Source organism: Gavialis gangeticus, unplaced genomic scaffold (assembly GCF_001723915.1).
Source record: "Gavialis gangeticus isolate Ggan-Ray unplaced genomic scaffold, GavGan_comp1, whole genome shotgun sequence".
Lineage (NCBI taxonomy): Eukaryota > Metazoa > Chordata > Crocodylia > Gavialidae > Gavialis > Gavialis gangeticus.
Window position 1 is genome coordinate 14,507,795 of NW_017729006.1, and position 14,769 is coordinate 14,522,563.

A 14,769-nucleotide genomic window follows, 5' to 3' on the forward strand; every position below is an offset into this window, starting at 1 on the left:
CACAAAAGGGAAAGCTTCTCAGTTAAGCCTGCATTAGATAGGTAAGATATTTGAGGAACTTCTGTTTCTGGTCTTATTCTGGGTGCTTCCTGTACTAACTAGATTCATCCGGAGATGGTTATCCTCACAAGCTGGTATCTATTACACTGGCACCTGTGTGCCTTATAAACTGAGATGTTCAAGATCTCAATGAAGAGAGTACATAACAAGTTCGGTAAGGTATGTGGGTTCTTCTGATATAAGGGGCACTACCACTCCAGGGGCATGAATTGGAGTGTTACTCCAGAGCTGAGCCAAAGGTAAATGTTATCGATGTCTAGTGGAAAGATCAAGTTTCTCTTCTTTAATGTATCTAATAACTTTCCAAGCTTGTAATCCTTTCACATTAATGGAAATTAACCTAAAACTACTAAAATAATATATACTTGTAATTTAGCCAGCATTAGCAATTAAAATCACACAAAGAACCACTCACAAGTTGTCAGTAGCAGCACAATATATTCAGAGTCCAAATGGAATCGCTACCATTGGCGTTAATCTATTAAAATCAAGGACGATTTCAACTTTGTCATAAAGTCACAATGTGAAACTAAAAATAATGAATGCAGCTGGCTTTGCCAGTCCCCAACAGAAACATATTTCAGCTAATTTAAAGTAGGTCTAGCACCAACTCATAAATAACTTGCTTCTCAATACTTTTACAATACACTACGCTTAAAATGGAAAGCTGCACACTGTGATTATCTGTAGAAAGGGAATAATGAATTATGAGCAGGTCACGCTCAGACCTTGTTAAAGCCGGTACTTAATAGCCAGCCTTGTAGCATTGCTGACGTGTAAATGGATATATGTACAAATTTGGGCAGACCCTCAGCTGACTGTCATCATGCTCTTAACTTAAATGAATTGAATAATGGCAGTTTTACACCAGCTGGGAATCTGTCTCCCTGTAATTCCTGCAATAAAATGGAGAGAAGTTAAGAACAAGATAATCCTGTGAGGATGGGGCTAATGCTTCCAAAAATATCTCATGTAGATGTGGGAAGGATGTGTGTGTGTGTCAGTAAAATATAGCAAAGCAATATTTGGAAGAGGAAGGAGTTAAAATAAACAAAAGTTCAAATAAAGTAAGAATCTCCTTGTAGTAATAAAAAGGAAAGGCTACCAAAGTGGAAGAGGGAAAACCCACTTGAACAACTCTTAACGTGACATGACATGACCCTAATGCTCCTGAAATCCAAGTACTGTAGACCGCTAGGACATGGGCACCTGTCAGTTCCACAAGAAAAATAAATGCCTCTATAATGTAACATAAAGAACTATGCAAAATCAAAACCTGAAAACAGTTCCAAGGCTCCTTGATGCAAAAATTCAGCAGACATGGGTAGATAGGCTATAAAAAGGTAGGAAGGGGAAACATACATGGAAGAAGGCAAGGGAGAGAAATGGAGCAAAAGAAAGGATGAATGAGGGTCAAGGAAAAGAGGAGACAAACCATTCACAGGAAAAAGTACCTTGGTAATAGATATGCTATCTGCTCCACCCATGCCAATAGAAATGAGAATCCTGTAAAGACTAGCTGTGTGTGGGAGTGCTGGTTCTGTGGGATGGTGCTAACCTTTCCCTGCCCCTGTAAATGCCCCTGAGAGATGGAGCTGCAGTGTAGGAGGTGATGGCAAGTATCAATTTTCCATTGCAATGTTCATCTGTCAGATTTAGCAAGGAAGCTAATGCTGGTCCTGTTCACTTCACTTCTTTTCTGATCTGCCTCCTTCCACTGCATCCCCAGAAGGTAGGCTCAGGGGAGCTGTGGCTGGAAGGATGTGCTGTGAAGTTCCTGGTAACACAGCTCTGTTGGAGCCATATGGAACTTGGAGAGTCAGAGAGGGGGAAGGTTGTGGAGAAAACAAGGAGCACTGGGCCTCATGATATGTAGACCTGTCTCTGCTGGTTAGGAGGTTGAATTTTTCAAAGAAATAAGCTCAAATTTGAACTGCAAACTCAAATTCATGGTGATTCTAGCCTATACATGGAGAAAGCCACCATGATGGATGTCATGACCTTAAGGGAAGAAACAGAAGTAGAAAAAGGAATAAAAGGAAAAGAGGTAAAAAACAAATTGGGGAAGGCAGACAGAAATAAAGAGGGGGAGATGGAGGAAAAACTGACAAATGCAGGCCTTGAGGCTCAGATTGTTTTAAAATCCACATAAATTGTCCACTGAACCAGCGCTTTTATACACTCTTGTTTTTCCTTTCACTAACAGATCTTAGTTTCCTTCAGTTCTTAATTTTCCCCATTTCTTGTTCCTAACAAATAATGCCGTGTGGCTAGCGCTTCCAAAGCCTTGTTTCAGTTAAGAGCAGTTTAGCCTCTACACAAACAGACCCAAAATCTGGCTTACGTGTTTGAAGTTCCGAAATGGCACAAATTGGACGATGTCCCGAAGAACTGGCTCACCCTTGGGGGACCTCAGGATCCCGTCATCACCATCTAGCATCTGCATGTCACTGAAATCAGCATTTCCAACCCCAACAATGATGACAGACATAGGCAGGTGGGAAGCGTGAACAATGGCTTCTCGGGTGTCAGCCATATCTGTGATCACACCATCCGTCAGAATCAGTAAGATGAAGTATTGCTGGTTTCAGGAGTGAAGAGGGAGAGGAAAAAAAATATTGGTTCATTATTTTAAGCACCATGACTTTTACACTATATCTCTCTCTCACAACCACTAAAGCAATAATTTTGGACCATGTCTGTTTTGAAAAAGAGAGCTTTCAAATGCTCCCAGAATATAGTGCATTTTCCTTATGAACAAACATCCTTTGGGTACAAGTCCTAGATTGTCCTTAGCTGGGTTTACCTGATTAATTTCTAGGAGTTAGGGAAAAGCCAAGGAAATTACTTTGCTGAAGAAAAGGGCATACTTCCAGCTGCTGGGATCAAGACTTGTACAGTCTTATGCTGCCCAAGTCTGTATTCTGTGTCACTTACTCTCCTCTACTGGTGGTTCCTGGATACATTCTTTGGCTGGGAATCAGAGGAAGAAGAAGAAAGGTGGAGACAAAAGAATCACCATGGAATTATAGCAGCTCTTTGCAGAGTGCCAGCTTTGCAATTGTGGAAGGTGCAGGTTACCCATACCATGACATCCATAAAAGGACTGGTGGCAATGGAAAGAGCCCTTCTGTGATCTGGAAGAATGACTGAAGCCCTACCAGGGAAAGGGTGAGGTGGAAGTGGAAAAATGAATATGGAACTCACTATATCCATTTTCATACTCTCCATGCAAAACTCCTGAGGACAGGTTTTCTCATTCTCTACTTTCTGAGGGTAAGTGTTTTGGTATCTTGGGATATAAGATCTTCATTTGATAATGAAGAAGAATTACTTGTAGTTGGTTCTTTTTTGGGCAATAAGGAAGCTGAAGTACTGGAGTGTAAAGGATTGTACTTTAGAAACAAACTGTTTCTTATATAAGGAGCAGCAGAACTGTTACTGTATGCATGGTGACAACATAGAAAAACAGAACAAAAGGAAGCCTTGTTTACAATATCATACAGACATACATAAAAAAACCCAAACACATGCACACATGTTCACTGCCTTCTGCATGTGGAAACAAAAGAACACCAAGAAATGTTTATCTTTAAGTCATTCAGCAATATCATTCCCTTTTTGTATAAAAGCACAGATGTAACCAAGCTTAGGTGTGCAAAACACTGCCTGCAGTTTCTTATATTTTAGTCAACGAAAGTTCCCTTGAACGTGCCTCTCAGACACGCAGTGATGCAGTTATGACCACAAGTTAAATTAAAAGCTAAATAAAATGCATGCAGCACTTTTCATTTAGAGATGTCAAAATTCCTTACACAAGTGGCTAAACATTAACATCCCTATTTAAAAGGTAAGGAAACTGAGGCTCAGAGAGGTGGAGGAACTTGTCCAAGGTCACACATTAATTCAGCAGCAGAGCTAGTTCAGCACTTCCCTAAATTATTTCAGTCACAACTGCATTTACAGGCAGACAATTTTGTGCAAATTGCCCAAGTATAGTAGTTGTATACACAGAGCTACTACTATTAACGTGCCTGCAGTTAGCAAGGAGCAGAGACTTACCATGCCTCAGCTACTCTGTAGGACTTCTCCTTGTCCCCTCCTGCAGGAACTCTCACCTCCCAATGAGGGCTCAACTAGGGCATTTACTCCTAGTGTAGAAGAGTTAAATTGACCCATACTGGGTCCTACTTACTGAAGGGCAAGTGTGGGCACAAAAATAGTTCCTAAGGCAGGAGGTGAGGTGCGGTAATGCTCCACCCTATTAGTGAAGGGCATACGAGGTAAGTGCGGCCTTGTGGGATTTAGAAGATCTCTGGGAGTCACGACCTGACTCATAACTACCACAGCCTCTAGTCTGGAGACAAGTGGTCTAATTTCTAAAGGTTACATCATGTTATAATTCACCACTCTTCCTCTTCTGCATTAAACTACTCTATATAAAAATGTGCTAAGAGTTGTGCTAACATCCTGCAGACATATACCAGATAGAGGAAGAAAGCTTAGGAAAAGACCCAACTGAGATGAAGAGCATGCACCACTGTATAGACCTGTCCTAGCATGATACATAATGCAGTTTTCTCCTCTGAGGCATGCAAGGATTTCTTTGACTTCTGTCTCCAACAGCTTTGCTAGACCTGCAAATTGTCAGAGCCAACTGTATATAAGGTAATACATTTTCTCCCTCGTTTTGAGTCATTTTGGATAGTATGAAAGAGGAAGAATAAGTACATTACATTTCTACCATATGCATTTAAATCATTCAGCTTAGAGAAACTGCCATGCATGTCAGGCTTACAGACTTATTATTAGTTCTAAAGTAACCTAACTATGGCAGCAAGAGCAAACTAAAAGCTCTATAACCATAGTTTTCAGACTGAGGGGGTACATCTACATATGCGTTTTACTACGGAGTCGACTAATTAATAAAGCGTTCCTATCTACATGTGCACCCATATTAGGGCACAGTACATTAATTAACTCTGTGGTAGAACAGTACTGTCCAATAGGACTGTGCGAAACTTCAGCAGCTGTTTCATTTTGGAGGCGTTCTGGCCCGTTTCGGTGCCTGAAACACCAAATCCAAAATGAAACAGAAGGCTCTGAAATATCTCTGAAACGAAACAAAACCATCTGAAATGTTTTGGAAAGTTTTGGAGTTTTGGAGCCGGGCTTGCAGGGAAACAGAAACTAAGAATAGGGTGGGGGAAGAAGCAGGGAAGGACTGCTCTGATATTTACATCTGTAGCTGTCCAGTGTCTGCGACCTGTCCCTGAGATCTCTTCCAATCCCAGTGCTCTGGGGGAGGGACAGCAGCCTGCTGTCATCCCAAACGCAGATCCCGGGGCCTGTGTTCCCCAGGAGGAGTCTGCCGCTAATGGCAAGTGATATGAGTTTTCCTTTGTATAGTTTAAGGTGCAATTTCATACAACCTCCTGCACCTATATCCTTGAAACTGGCAGCCTTCATGCCCTCAGAAGGGGCTACCATTCTTGCAATTGTCCTCCGAATCAGGCAAGAAATGACAAAGTTATAGGCATTTTAGTGATTCCCCATTATAGCCCATGGCCCGGAGCTCTCTGCCCCAGCTCAGCATGCTACAGTTTTGGGCACACATGTAAGCACTGCACCTGGGAGAAATAAACTCCAGCACAAACTGTGCTGGAGTTTATTTCTTCATCCTAATTGCACCCAAGATTAGATATGATCCTGGAACAGCACAGAACTGGAACAAAAGAAGTTCCTGTTCACTCTATGCAGTTTGGTCTAAATGGGTTGTCTGCAGAGGAATTTTTCTTAACCATTCATGTTTACCACCAAAAACTTGTGGCCCATGGGACAGATTCGACCTATAAAGAGACTGAATCTGGCCCACAAAAGTCTGACCTTAAGTCTGCATTTTATCGTGAGCCTGGCAATCCCCAGCCATTTGATCTGGTCCGTGTTTTGCTAAGGGCTTACAAATCACCTTTGGTTGTTCTAGCGAGCTGCTCCAGCCTCTGTTTGCTTTCACTGGAGCAATTGAACGGGAATGGTAGCTGTGGCACTGGCAAGGTCACAAGTTGCATCTTGCATTAGTAAGAGGTTGCTGATCCTTATTCTAAGATCAATGCAGTTAAAGCAGAATCTGTAAAATTTTGTATCTTATGCTGTCATTTATGCCTCTGAAAAGTGAATCTACAGAGCTACCATACTGATTTCTGGTATACTTTGGGTTACCCTGGGTATGGCAACAACACTGCAACACTACTACATCCTGATTTGAAGCCTTTTTCACAGACATAGATGACTGCATGAGGTGAAAGGCAGTGGAAAAATCAAACATTTCTTTTTTTCTGTCCAGCTTACAAATCAATAAGCTTTAAACAAGATCTTTGTAATGTAGTCATTTGTAAAGTGTCCATCACTACGATATTGATGTAAGTGGCATTTGCAGTGTTAGCAATCCACAGAATATCAAGTGGCTTCACAGAAATTGTGATGTAGCATGGTGAAACAGAACGTGAAAAGAGAAACATATGACTCTTCAGAAACATCTTTCAAGGAATCTGAAGATAATGCCGCAATCTGAATGTAATTACAGAAGATAAACAAGGCCAGTAGGAATGGGGAGGGAGGAGCTTAAAAGGGATTTATATTTTAGTAATAAGTAAACAAATTGAACTCTGCATCTTCTCTATGGATATCTTTGCTGAAAATTTAAAATAAGCTTACAAGGGTCACTGGCAGCATAGTAGCCATGAATAAGTTGCTGAAGGCCCTGCACAAACCATTTGGCTTTCCTGTACCACTGATAATTCTTCTATGAAACAATGGTAACAGCACTTTGTCCTTCTACAGCACCTCTTGTCCAAGTTTCTCAGGAAAAGGCATCAGTTTCATAACACCCATCAGACAAATCCCTTTTTTTTTTTACTGGCATCTCCATTTTATAATGGAAATAGTGGCCTTAAGCAGCTTAGTGACTTGCCCAGAGACATACGAGAGATTCGATTTCCAGAAGTTGTTGGTGCTGCCTCCCACTGAAGTCAGTGAAGGACAAGTGCTTTTGCCATCCCTACCTAAGGAGTTTGCAGCACAGACAGGAACAGAACCCACTTCTCCTGGCTCCTAGCACTGGACTTTGCCTCAAGGTCGCTGCCTTTCTTTGATTGAGTAAAGGGTATTTCAAAGCTTTCATAATAAGGTAATCTGTGCTATGCTAATGCCAAGTATTATTATTGTTAAAAGATATATTATTATACATAACATACATTATTATATATGTATTATATATTATAGATAACAATAGTAGTGATGTTATTGCAGGGGTCTAAGATGCTTTGCAAAGAAGGAAATCCATATGACAACCCTGGCTTTACACAGTCTGAAATCCTGACAAACTCATGACGGTAGGGTGATCCTATCAGATATGTCTAACAAAGAAGGATTGGTTTGGGTGAACCTGTGCACATGGATCACGAAAGTGCCACAGGAAGGGGTGATGGTCACTTACTAGAAAACACCACAAGACACTATTGTTTTGCATGAACTTTCTGGCTGTTTTCTGGAGAACTCATTTTACTTTTTGCCAATTAAACATTCCCTTTTTGTGGATGAATATCTTTTAGATGGAGATCTTATATGCCACAGATTACAGAAATAATCTTTAAATAATGTTCTCCAAGTCTCTCTCATCACAGTTTCATTACTCAGTGTGACTCAGTGACCATAGACATGGATTTAGACATTGTATGGTGAGGTTGCAATACAAATGATAGAATGAGAGACAAACAGGGCTGAGAAGGATCTCAGGAAATCATATGGTCCAACCCCCTGCCCAAGGTAGGATCATTTCTATCTAAAATGTTGAGTAAGCTGAAAGTAAAAGTTGGGGTAGGAAGAAATAACACAATGTTCCTGAACAGGACATCTTCTATACTGACAAGTCTTAATTACCTGAGATAAAGGAAAAGATTATTGGATTATTCTTAGTCTAGGTAAAGCAAACTCATACTTTACCTAGCATGAGTATGAGCACGAGTATATACCTATTAATTTCTTATATCTAAGCATGCCATTTTGGCTAGGGACAGACATTACACATAAACTAGTTTAAGTTATCAGAAACTGGTTTAAACCTGTAACCGAACAGATGTTCAGTGCACATAAACCAGTTTGAAAATGGCTGAAACTGGTTTGAGATAAACCTGGTTGAATGTAGTATCAGACTTAACTGATTTGGGTCAAACCGGTTTATGCAGTTTTCTGTCCCCAACCTTCCTGACTTTCAATAAAGATGAGCTCCAACCTTGCCAGGTCACTATTCTTACCGAAGCCTCCTTCGTGTTGGTCTCCTCTGATGCTGATTTAGCCACCTTCTGGATGATGGGAGCAATATTTGTCGGCCCGTAAAGCTGTAGCTTTGGAAGGCAGCTCTGATACGCTTCCACAACTCCTTGTATCCCTTGGAATAACAAAGAGAAAATAAAAAGACTTCAGAGGCAAGCTAATAAGCAGCGTATCCCTGGTATCATGTTTGCTGATGTAAATAGAAGTTAAGCCCACTTCATCCTATTTTTAGATGAATTTAAGATTTCATGCAGTTCTAACTCAAGAACTAAATGGCTCCATTTTCTTTCAAAGAAGCGGTTGTTTCTGCCTCATAAGCCTTTTGCTCTTATGCAATATATAATTCATTGTTTCACTTTCTCCTTAGCAGAAGCATTTAAATGTACATTTTGCAGGTATTAGTTCTACTATGAGGAGTTAGCAAGCACAATCTGTGAATGCATTAGACTCATGTTTGCTAGAGGCTGTAAGTCATCAGTTAGGCACCGGTGAATGTTCACGCTAAAGCAACATAGATTTTTGTTAAGAATCCCTTTGATATATTTCCTCTTACTCTGCAGGCAATTATTTTGCATCATCAAGCTAGCTTTTGACCCACTCCCACTTTGTTTAAACAGACCAACATTTGTTAAGAAACCAGAACATATACTAAATGCCTTACTTTCTGATGTTATAGAAAATGTTTTGGGGTGAATTTGCATAATGACTGTCAGGGTAAATGTGAAACCTGAGCAAAAGTTTTAGAAGTGAGAAGAAATAGAAGAGCACTTGGCTGTCTCCAGAACAATAAAATTCAATCAATAGGTCTTGATGAGAACTAGCCATTCTTGGCTATTTCATCTCAGGGCATTCAGGCAGACGAGAGAAAATTGCCTTTTGCAGACACTTTTACAGATCAGAGCACGGGGACTGGTTATATCTCAGCTCCTTTTCCTTGGAAATAAGAATCTTCTGAAGTGATATACATTAGCTGCAATATTTAGAACTTCCAACCTACCTTGAAACCTAAAGCATTAAAGACTCAGTGTTAGAAAGTAAAGGGTTGAAGAACTTTGAAGGAGGATGCTAGACAGTGAAATAATTTTAGTAAGACCCTAATACGGTCTTGATTCACAGTGGAATTCTCACTGATGCCAATGGAATTTGTGGACACAAACCTAATTCACAAACCTACCAAATCAAAGGACTCCATAATTACATTATAAGGGTATTGCCTTCACTTGCTAGATTGGAACGATCAAGAGCAGGCCCTCCTGATCTTTACCTAGTGTTATGAAACCAGGGAGCTTATTTTCCCATCCACATACAGCAGTCAAAGGGAAGAGAAAATGCTTTAATGCTAGCTGTGATTAGCTGTTCAGATTGGAAATTTGCAGCAATATGTGACAAAATGTCCACTGGCAATTACAGTGATTAAATACCATAAAATGTAATGGCAGATTTTTTCTTGTTTTGGAAACCCTTTTGCTTAAATCCCAGTTGTGAAGCCATTGAGGAGCTCCTTATATACTTGTTCTCGCATTAAGGCCCGCATATCTATGTAATACTTATTAATTAAAATATTATACAAAATAAATCCCTTTCTCCAAGTTAGTGTGATATATTCTGAAGGATTTATTTGAATCAGTGAAGGAACTTCTTATACAAATGCATCATTTTTGCATAAAATTACTGGTGATGCCTTTCAAAAGATATTCACTTTTCTGACATACTATGATCAATTATCTCTGTAAGCCTAAAGCCTATTACAATTTGGGTAGCTCATCAGCCTTGAACATCCCTTTGCTTTTCAAGTTACCCAGTTAATCAATGTGCAACTTTCTTCACGTTAAATTAATAATCTTCCTGTTCATAATGCACTTTGAAAACTGTGGATAAAATACTCTAGTCTATTCAACTGCAAAGTGCGATTGTCTATGTGTACCTTCAGACAAAAGTAATTGCTCAGAATACAGGCTGTGCAATTTTACATCTGTTTTACTTTCTCAAACAATAAAAACCATGTAAGCTCAATCAAATGCCTGAATGGAAATTATGTAAAGCTTGTTTCTCTAAAAAGTGCCTATATAAAAACAGCCTCCTGGGTTTCCATTTTTATTGCAGCTTAATAATTTCTTTATCAAAAGCAGTCAGTCTACAGATAAATATTTTTTTCTAAGTGCCAGGCCTGCAAGCTCTGAAGGCATGCCTATTTGTGACTTGTATAAACATATCAGAGTTAGTCTTAACAGTGTGGTAGTGATGGAAGCATGGGATTCAATATAAACTCCAAAATCCATCTGGGACCCTGGGTAAATACTCAGGTAGTTAGACCACCCTAAGCTTAGTGCTACAACTATTGGAGCTATCTACTTCAAAGCTACATTAACACGACCTGAAGTCACAACAGGGCGGCTAGGATCTGGAACCAACTTCCAAGGGAAGTGGTGCTTCCTCCTACCCTGGGGGGTCCTCAAAAGGAAGCTAGACAATCACCTAGCTGGGGTTGTTTGACCCCAGTACTGTTTCCTGCCATGGCAGGGGGTCGGACTTGATGATCTGCTCAGGTCCCTTTTGACCCTACCAACTATGAAACAGTGACTGCAATGTAGACATACACTACAAGTTAAACCAGACTCTATTCAGCTCATGAATGGCCACCAATAAAAGAAGTTCTACAGGCCAAATAAGGAGCCATGCAACCTGAAGCCTTCTGAGATATTTTACCATATAGTTAGTGATGGAAACTTAGTAAGAAAATCTGCTGATGTACAAATTTAAAAAAAAAATCAGTTTCTGTTTTCTTAGGTCTGATGGCAATGAAGTACTAACGGGAATACTGCCACCACATGCACACATTAAGCCCTTATTTTAACAAGTGGTTTCCTGAGTCAAGAGGTGATACCTTTACATAGAAGCTGTTCAGAGAAGCATGATGCCTTATTGTTCACCCTGATATTAATGTTACATACTGGCCAATGACAAGTTTACTTTTCATATAAAATAGGATTTCATTCTTCAAAAGAAAAACAGAACACCAGTGAATCAAAAATATGTTTTTTCATAACAGGAGCCATCCATTTTAGCTTGAACCAAGCAGCAATTCACCAAAAAATATTGTTATCAAACTTACATAGTTTTTGAAAATATAACATCTATTATGTGCAAAATCCTTGCTCAATACCTCTCCCAACTAGAGTTGGTTCAATAAAAGATATCACAAAAACCCTTGCCTCTTCTGCCTTTAAACTCTTTCTTTCACCTCTTTTTTTTCCACAGGAACATTCATTTTACAGAGAAAGTATTGGCCTTGTTATGTTTTGTGCTATCTAATTTAACTAGGGTATCTGTGAAACTTAAAGAGAAATCACAGAATAATTAGTTTAGGAACTAAACAACAGACCATGGCAAGCAATTCATGAGCAAACTGCAAATAATGATTAAACTACATGATTTATGCTCTCTTTCTGGCCTTTACTTAGCTCAACATTATTTTAATGGTACCAAGCAAACTGAATAAGAGAAGCAGTTTTGATAGTTCCTTTTGAGTCTGTGGTTTTAAATTCTCCCCCAAACAGTCTCTCTCATGCTGCATCACAGCTTTCTACAGCTTCTTAGCCCTAAATATCTATGCGCTTGAAGTGTTAACTAATCAGATGACTAAGTCTTAAATACAGAAGGTAACAAATTTAAATGAACAACAAAAAACTAAGCCAATGCAGCATTCAAAAAACAACTAAGGAATGTCACAGTTCCTTCCTTACTTTTTCACTTCTTACCATCCCTTTTCCTGCATTTTCTTTTGTATACTTTTGTTTCTTTTGTATACAAGCTCCTTAGTCTTAGAACATTTTCTTGTATCTGTCAAGCATGAGGCACCCTGTTAAGTGTTATACTCCCTGCTGTAAGTCATGGCACTTCACAAAAAGCACTATAAATTAGAGTGACCCTTCCACCCCCCACATCCCCCCCCCCGTCCCCACCCCCAACTCAATAGACATTTGCTGCAGAGTCCAGGAGGGGTGGGGAAGGAAATTGAGCTCCACTTTGCAGGAAGGGAGGGAGAAGAGAAGGAGCTGTGGGCTGGAGTTTGCCCAGCTTGAGCTGGAGGAGGAAGGGGAGAGCTGAGGGCAGGGCTCCAATGCAGCCACCCGCCCCCAACTCCAGCTCAGGCTGGGCAAACCCCAGCCCGCAGCTCCTTCCCGCTCCCTTCTTCCCCCTCCCTTCCTGCAGAAAGCACCAGGGACAGGGCTGGGCTGCATTTGCTGAGCCCCAACTGCAAACAGAAGTTTCCAAAGTCAATCCATTTTGGAGTGACTTTATCTGATCCCCCATTAGATGAGGGCTAATTTGTCATGCGATTGGGCACTTTTAAAGTGCTCAGCAGCTGTGCGTATGTGTCATGGCATGGCTGTAGACTGCTTTGAAGAGGCTGATCATGTGACAAATGTCATTTCTGTATGTTCCCTTTAACTTTCCTTGGTAAGCAGATGAAAATGCTGTGCTAACCCTCCAGGTTATCCAAATCAAATTGAGGAACTTGAGTTCCATAGGCTGAGGAAGCAAGTATGCACACAATGCTGAGTTTTCACACTTACCAGAATGCACATAAAGCTGGATTATCTACTAGACCCATATTAGAAAGACTGGGTTAAAGATGCATGACAGCTGAAATAAATAACATGGTGAACAGAGAAGTGCAGACCTTTACTGCCATTTTTTCCCTTTATCACTTCCTTTTTTCTTTTCTGAACTCCATTTCCTTGCCTGTTTGAACATGCGGTTTACTCCTGGTCCTGAGCCTATTTTCCTTCTCCATATCAGTTTTGAATGAATACTATGGAAAACTCCATAGTAGCATAAATTAGCAGTGGAGGAGACAGAGGGAAAAGAGTATTTCCAAAGGGCTGTTTTATTGATCAGAGAGAGGAGGAATGACCTAGCATAGTAATACAAGCCTGAAATAGTGACAATCATCCAGCAAGGTGTTTTAACAGTGTTCTCATGGGAAAGCCTCTGTATTCCCAGCTCTGATATAAAGAGAGAGCACTTTTAGTTTCTCTCTGTAATACTTGTGCAAAGTAAGCAGTGAGTTGTGTCAGAAGAGATTAGTGTCAAAGCATCAATCATTACTGTATGTCACTTATAACTACAACACATTTATCTAAATCTAGTCAACAATTTTAGCCTCTTTAACTACTGTTATTAGCAATCAGTGCCAATTTTTAGTTCAGCTTTCAGATAGAAAAACAAAGACCAAATTCTATGCTGCATTAAGATGGGCTTGTGGTGTGTGGCTCACCTAGCTGAGGGAATCCTCCTGAGACACACAGCATTCCCCTCAGCCAGAGTTAAAATTTTGGGCAAATAGAATGCTGCAATTTTAAGGAGTGACTAGTAATCCTGGGTGGCTCAGTTACTGGGTGTTCAACCTGATGTACTTCGAGGGCCTGCTTTTCAGAAAGTAGATGCTTGGCACTTTCTAAAAATTAGGCCCTGTTAAGGCACTTCAAGGTGAACACTGCAAACACTGCATCTAAAATCACTAACTAGTTAGAAATGTTTGTCCATTCCCCTCAGTGGGCATTTTAAACAATTACCAGTACAAGCCATGAGAAGCACAGTGGTACTTTGCTTATGGCTGAAGTACAGCAGTTGATTTTCCTTAATGTAGGCATTACCTGCACATTCTGGGTTGTCTTCATTGAAGTTGATTGCAAAATCATGAGAGACCTACATAGACACCAAAAAGAAAAAGAACAAAGCTTTAGAACTGGAAATTGGCTCCAAGTTGCCTTTTGGCTTTCAAACAAATACCCATCACACTCTTCCCGTTTTAAACCACACAATTCTTGGATCCAGTCATGTGAAATTCAGAGTGAGTTGGAACTCCCCGCAGAGCTGCAGTGACATAAAAATTTGCTGGAATCAAAGAAGCATCTGCCAACAAAAACAAACAGACAAACAAGAGAATATAAAAGAACACTTAAGCGTACACAATCTCAAGAAAATATGCTGCCCAAAAAGTGGTAGTAGTGTTGGCCACAAAAGAGAAGCTTATATTTAGGAAAAGCTTTAGAAGCATGTTTATAGTTCAAAAGTACATTCTGGATGAGAGTTGAAAAAGGTTCATCCTGCAGACATCATTCCCGTTAGCTAGCAGTAACGCACACAAAACCAATTGGCACTACCCTTCAATGTGAATAAGTAGTTTACAATCTGGCCAGCTACAAGGACGAAAAAAAATGTAACTGACTGCATTCATAAAGGTAAGAAGAACAACTGGTGCTTAAATTTGAAGTGGGGAACAAGAAGAAAAATCCATGATAAAAATCCCAAACATGCAAGATTTTCTTTTTTTTAGGGCTGGAAGGGACCTCAGAAGAGCATCAAGTCCAG

The 14,769-nt window shown here is 40.1% G+C and overlaps 1 protein-coding gene across 1 annotated transcript in view; it reads right to left on the reverse strand.

The window, feature by feature from the left end:
- The window catches only part of CPNE4 (copine 4), a 367,095-nt gene that overhangs the window by 11,523 nt on the left and 340,803 nt on the right, over positions 1–14,769 (reverse strand). The window contains exons 12-14 of the mRNA XM_019508845.1: positions 14,052–14,103; positions 8,373–8,506; positions 2,405–2,641 (exon numbers count right to left, since the gene is read on the reverse strand). Of these exons, the coding sequence (XP_019364390.1) occupies positions 2,405–2,641; positions 8,373–8,506; positions 14,052–14,103 (423 nt within the window). The remainder of the gene's footprint in view (positions 1–2,404; positions 2,642–8,372; positions 8,507–14,051; positions 14,104–14,769) is intronic.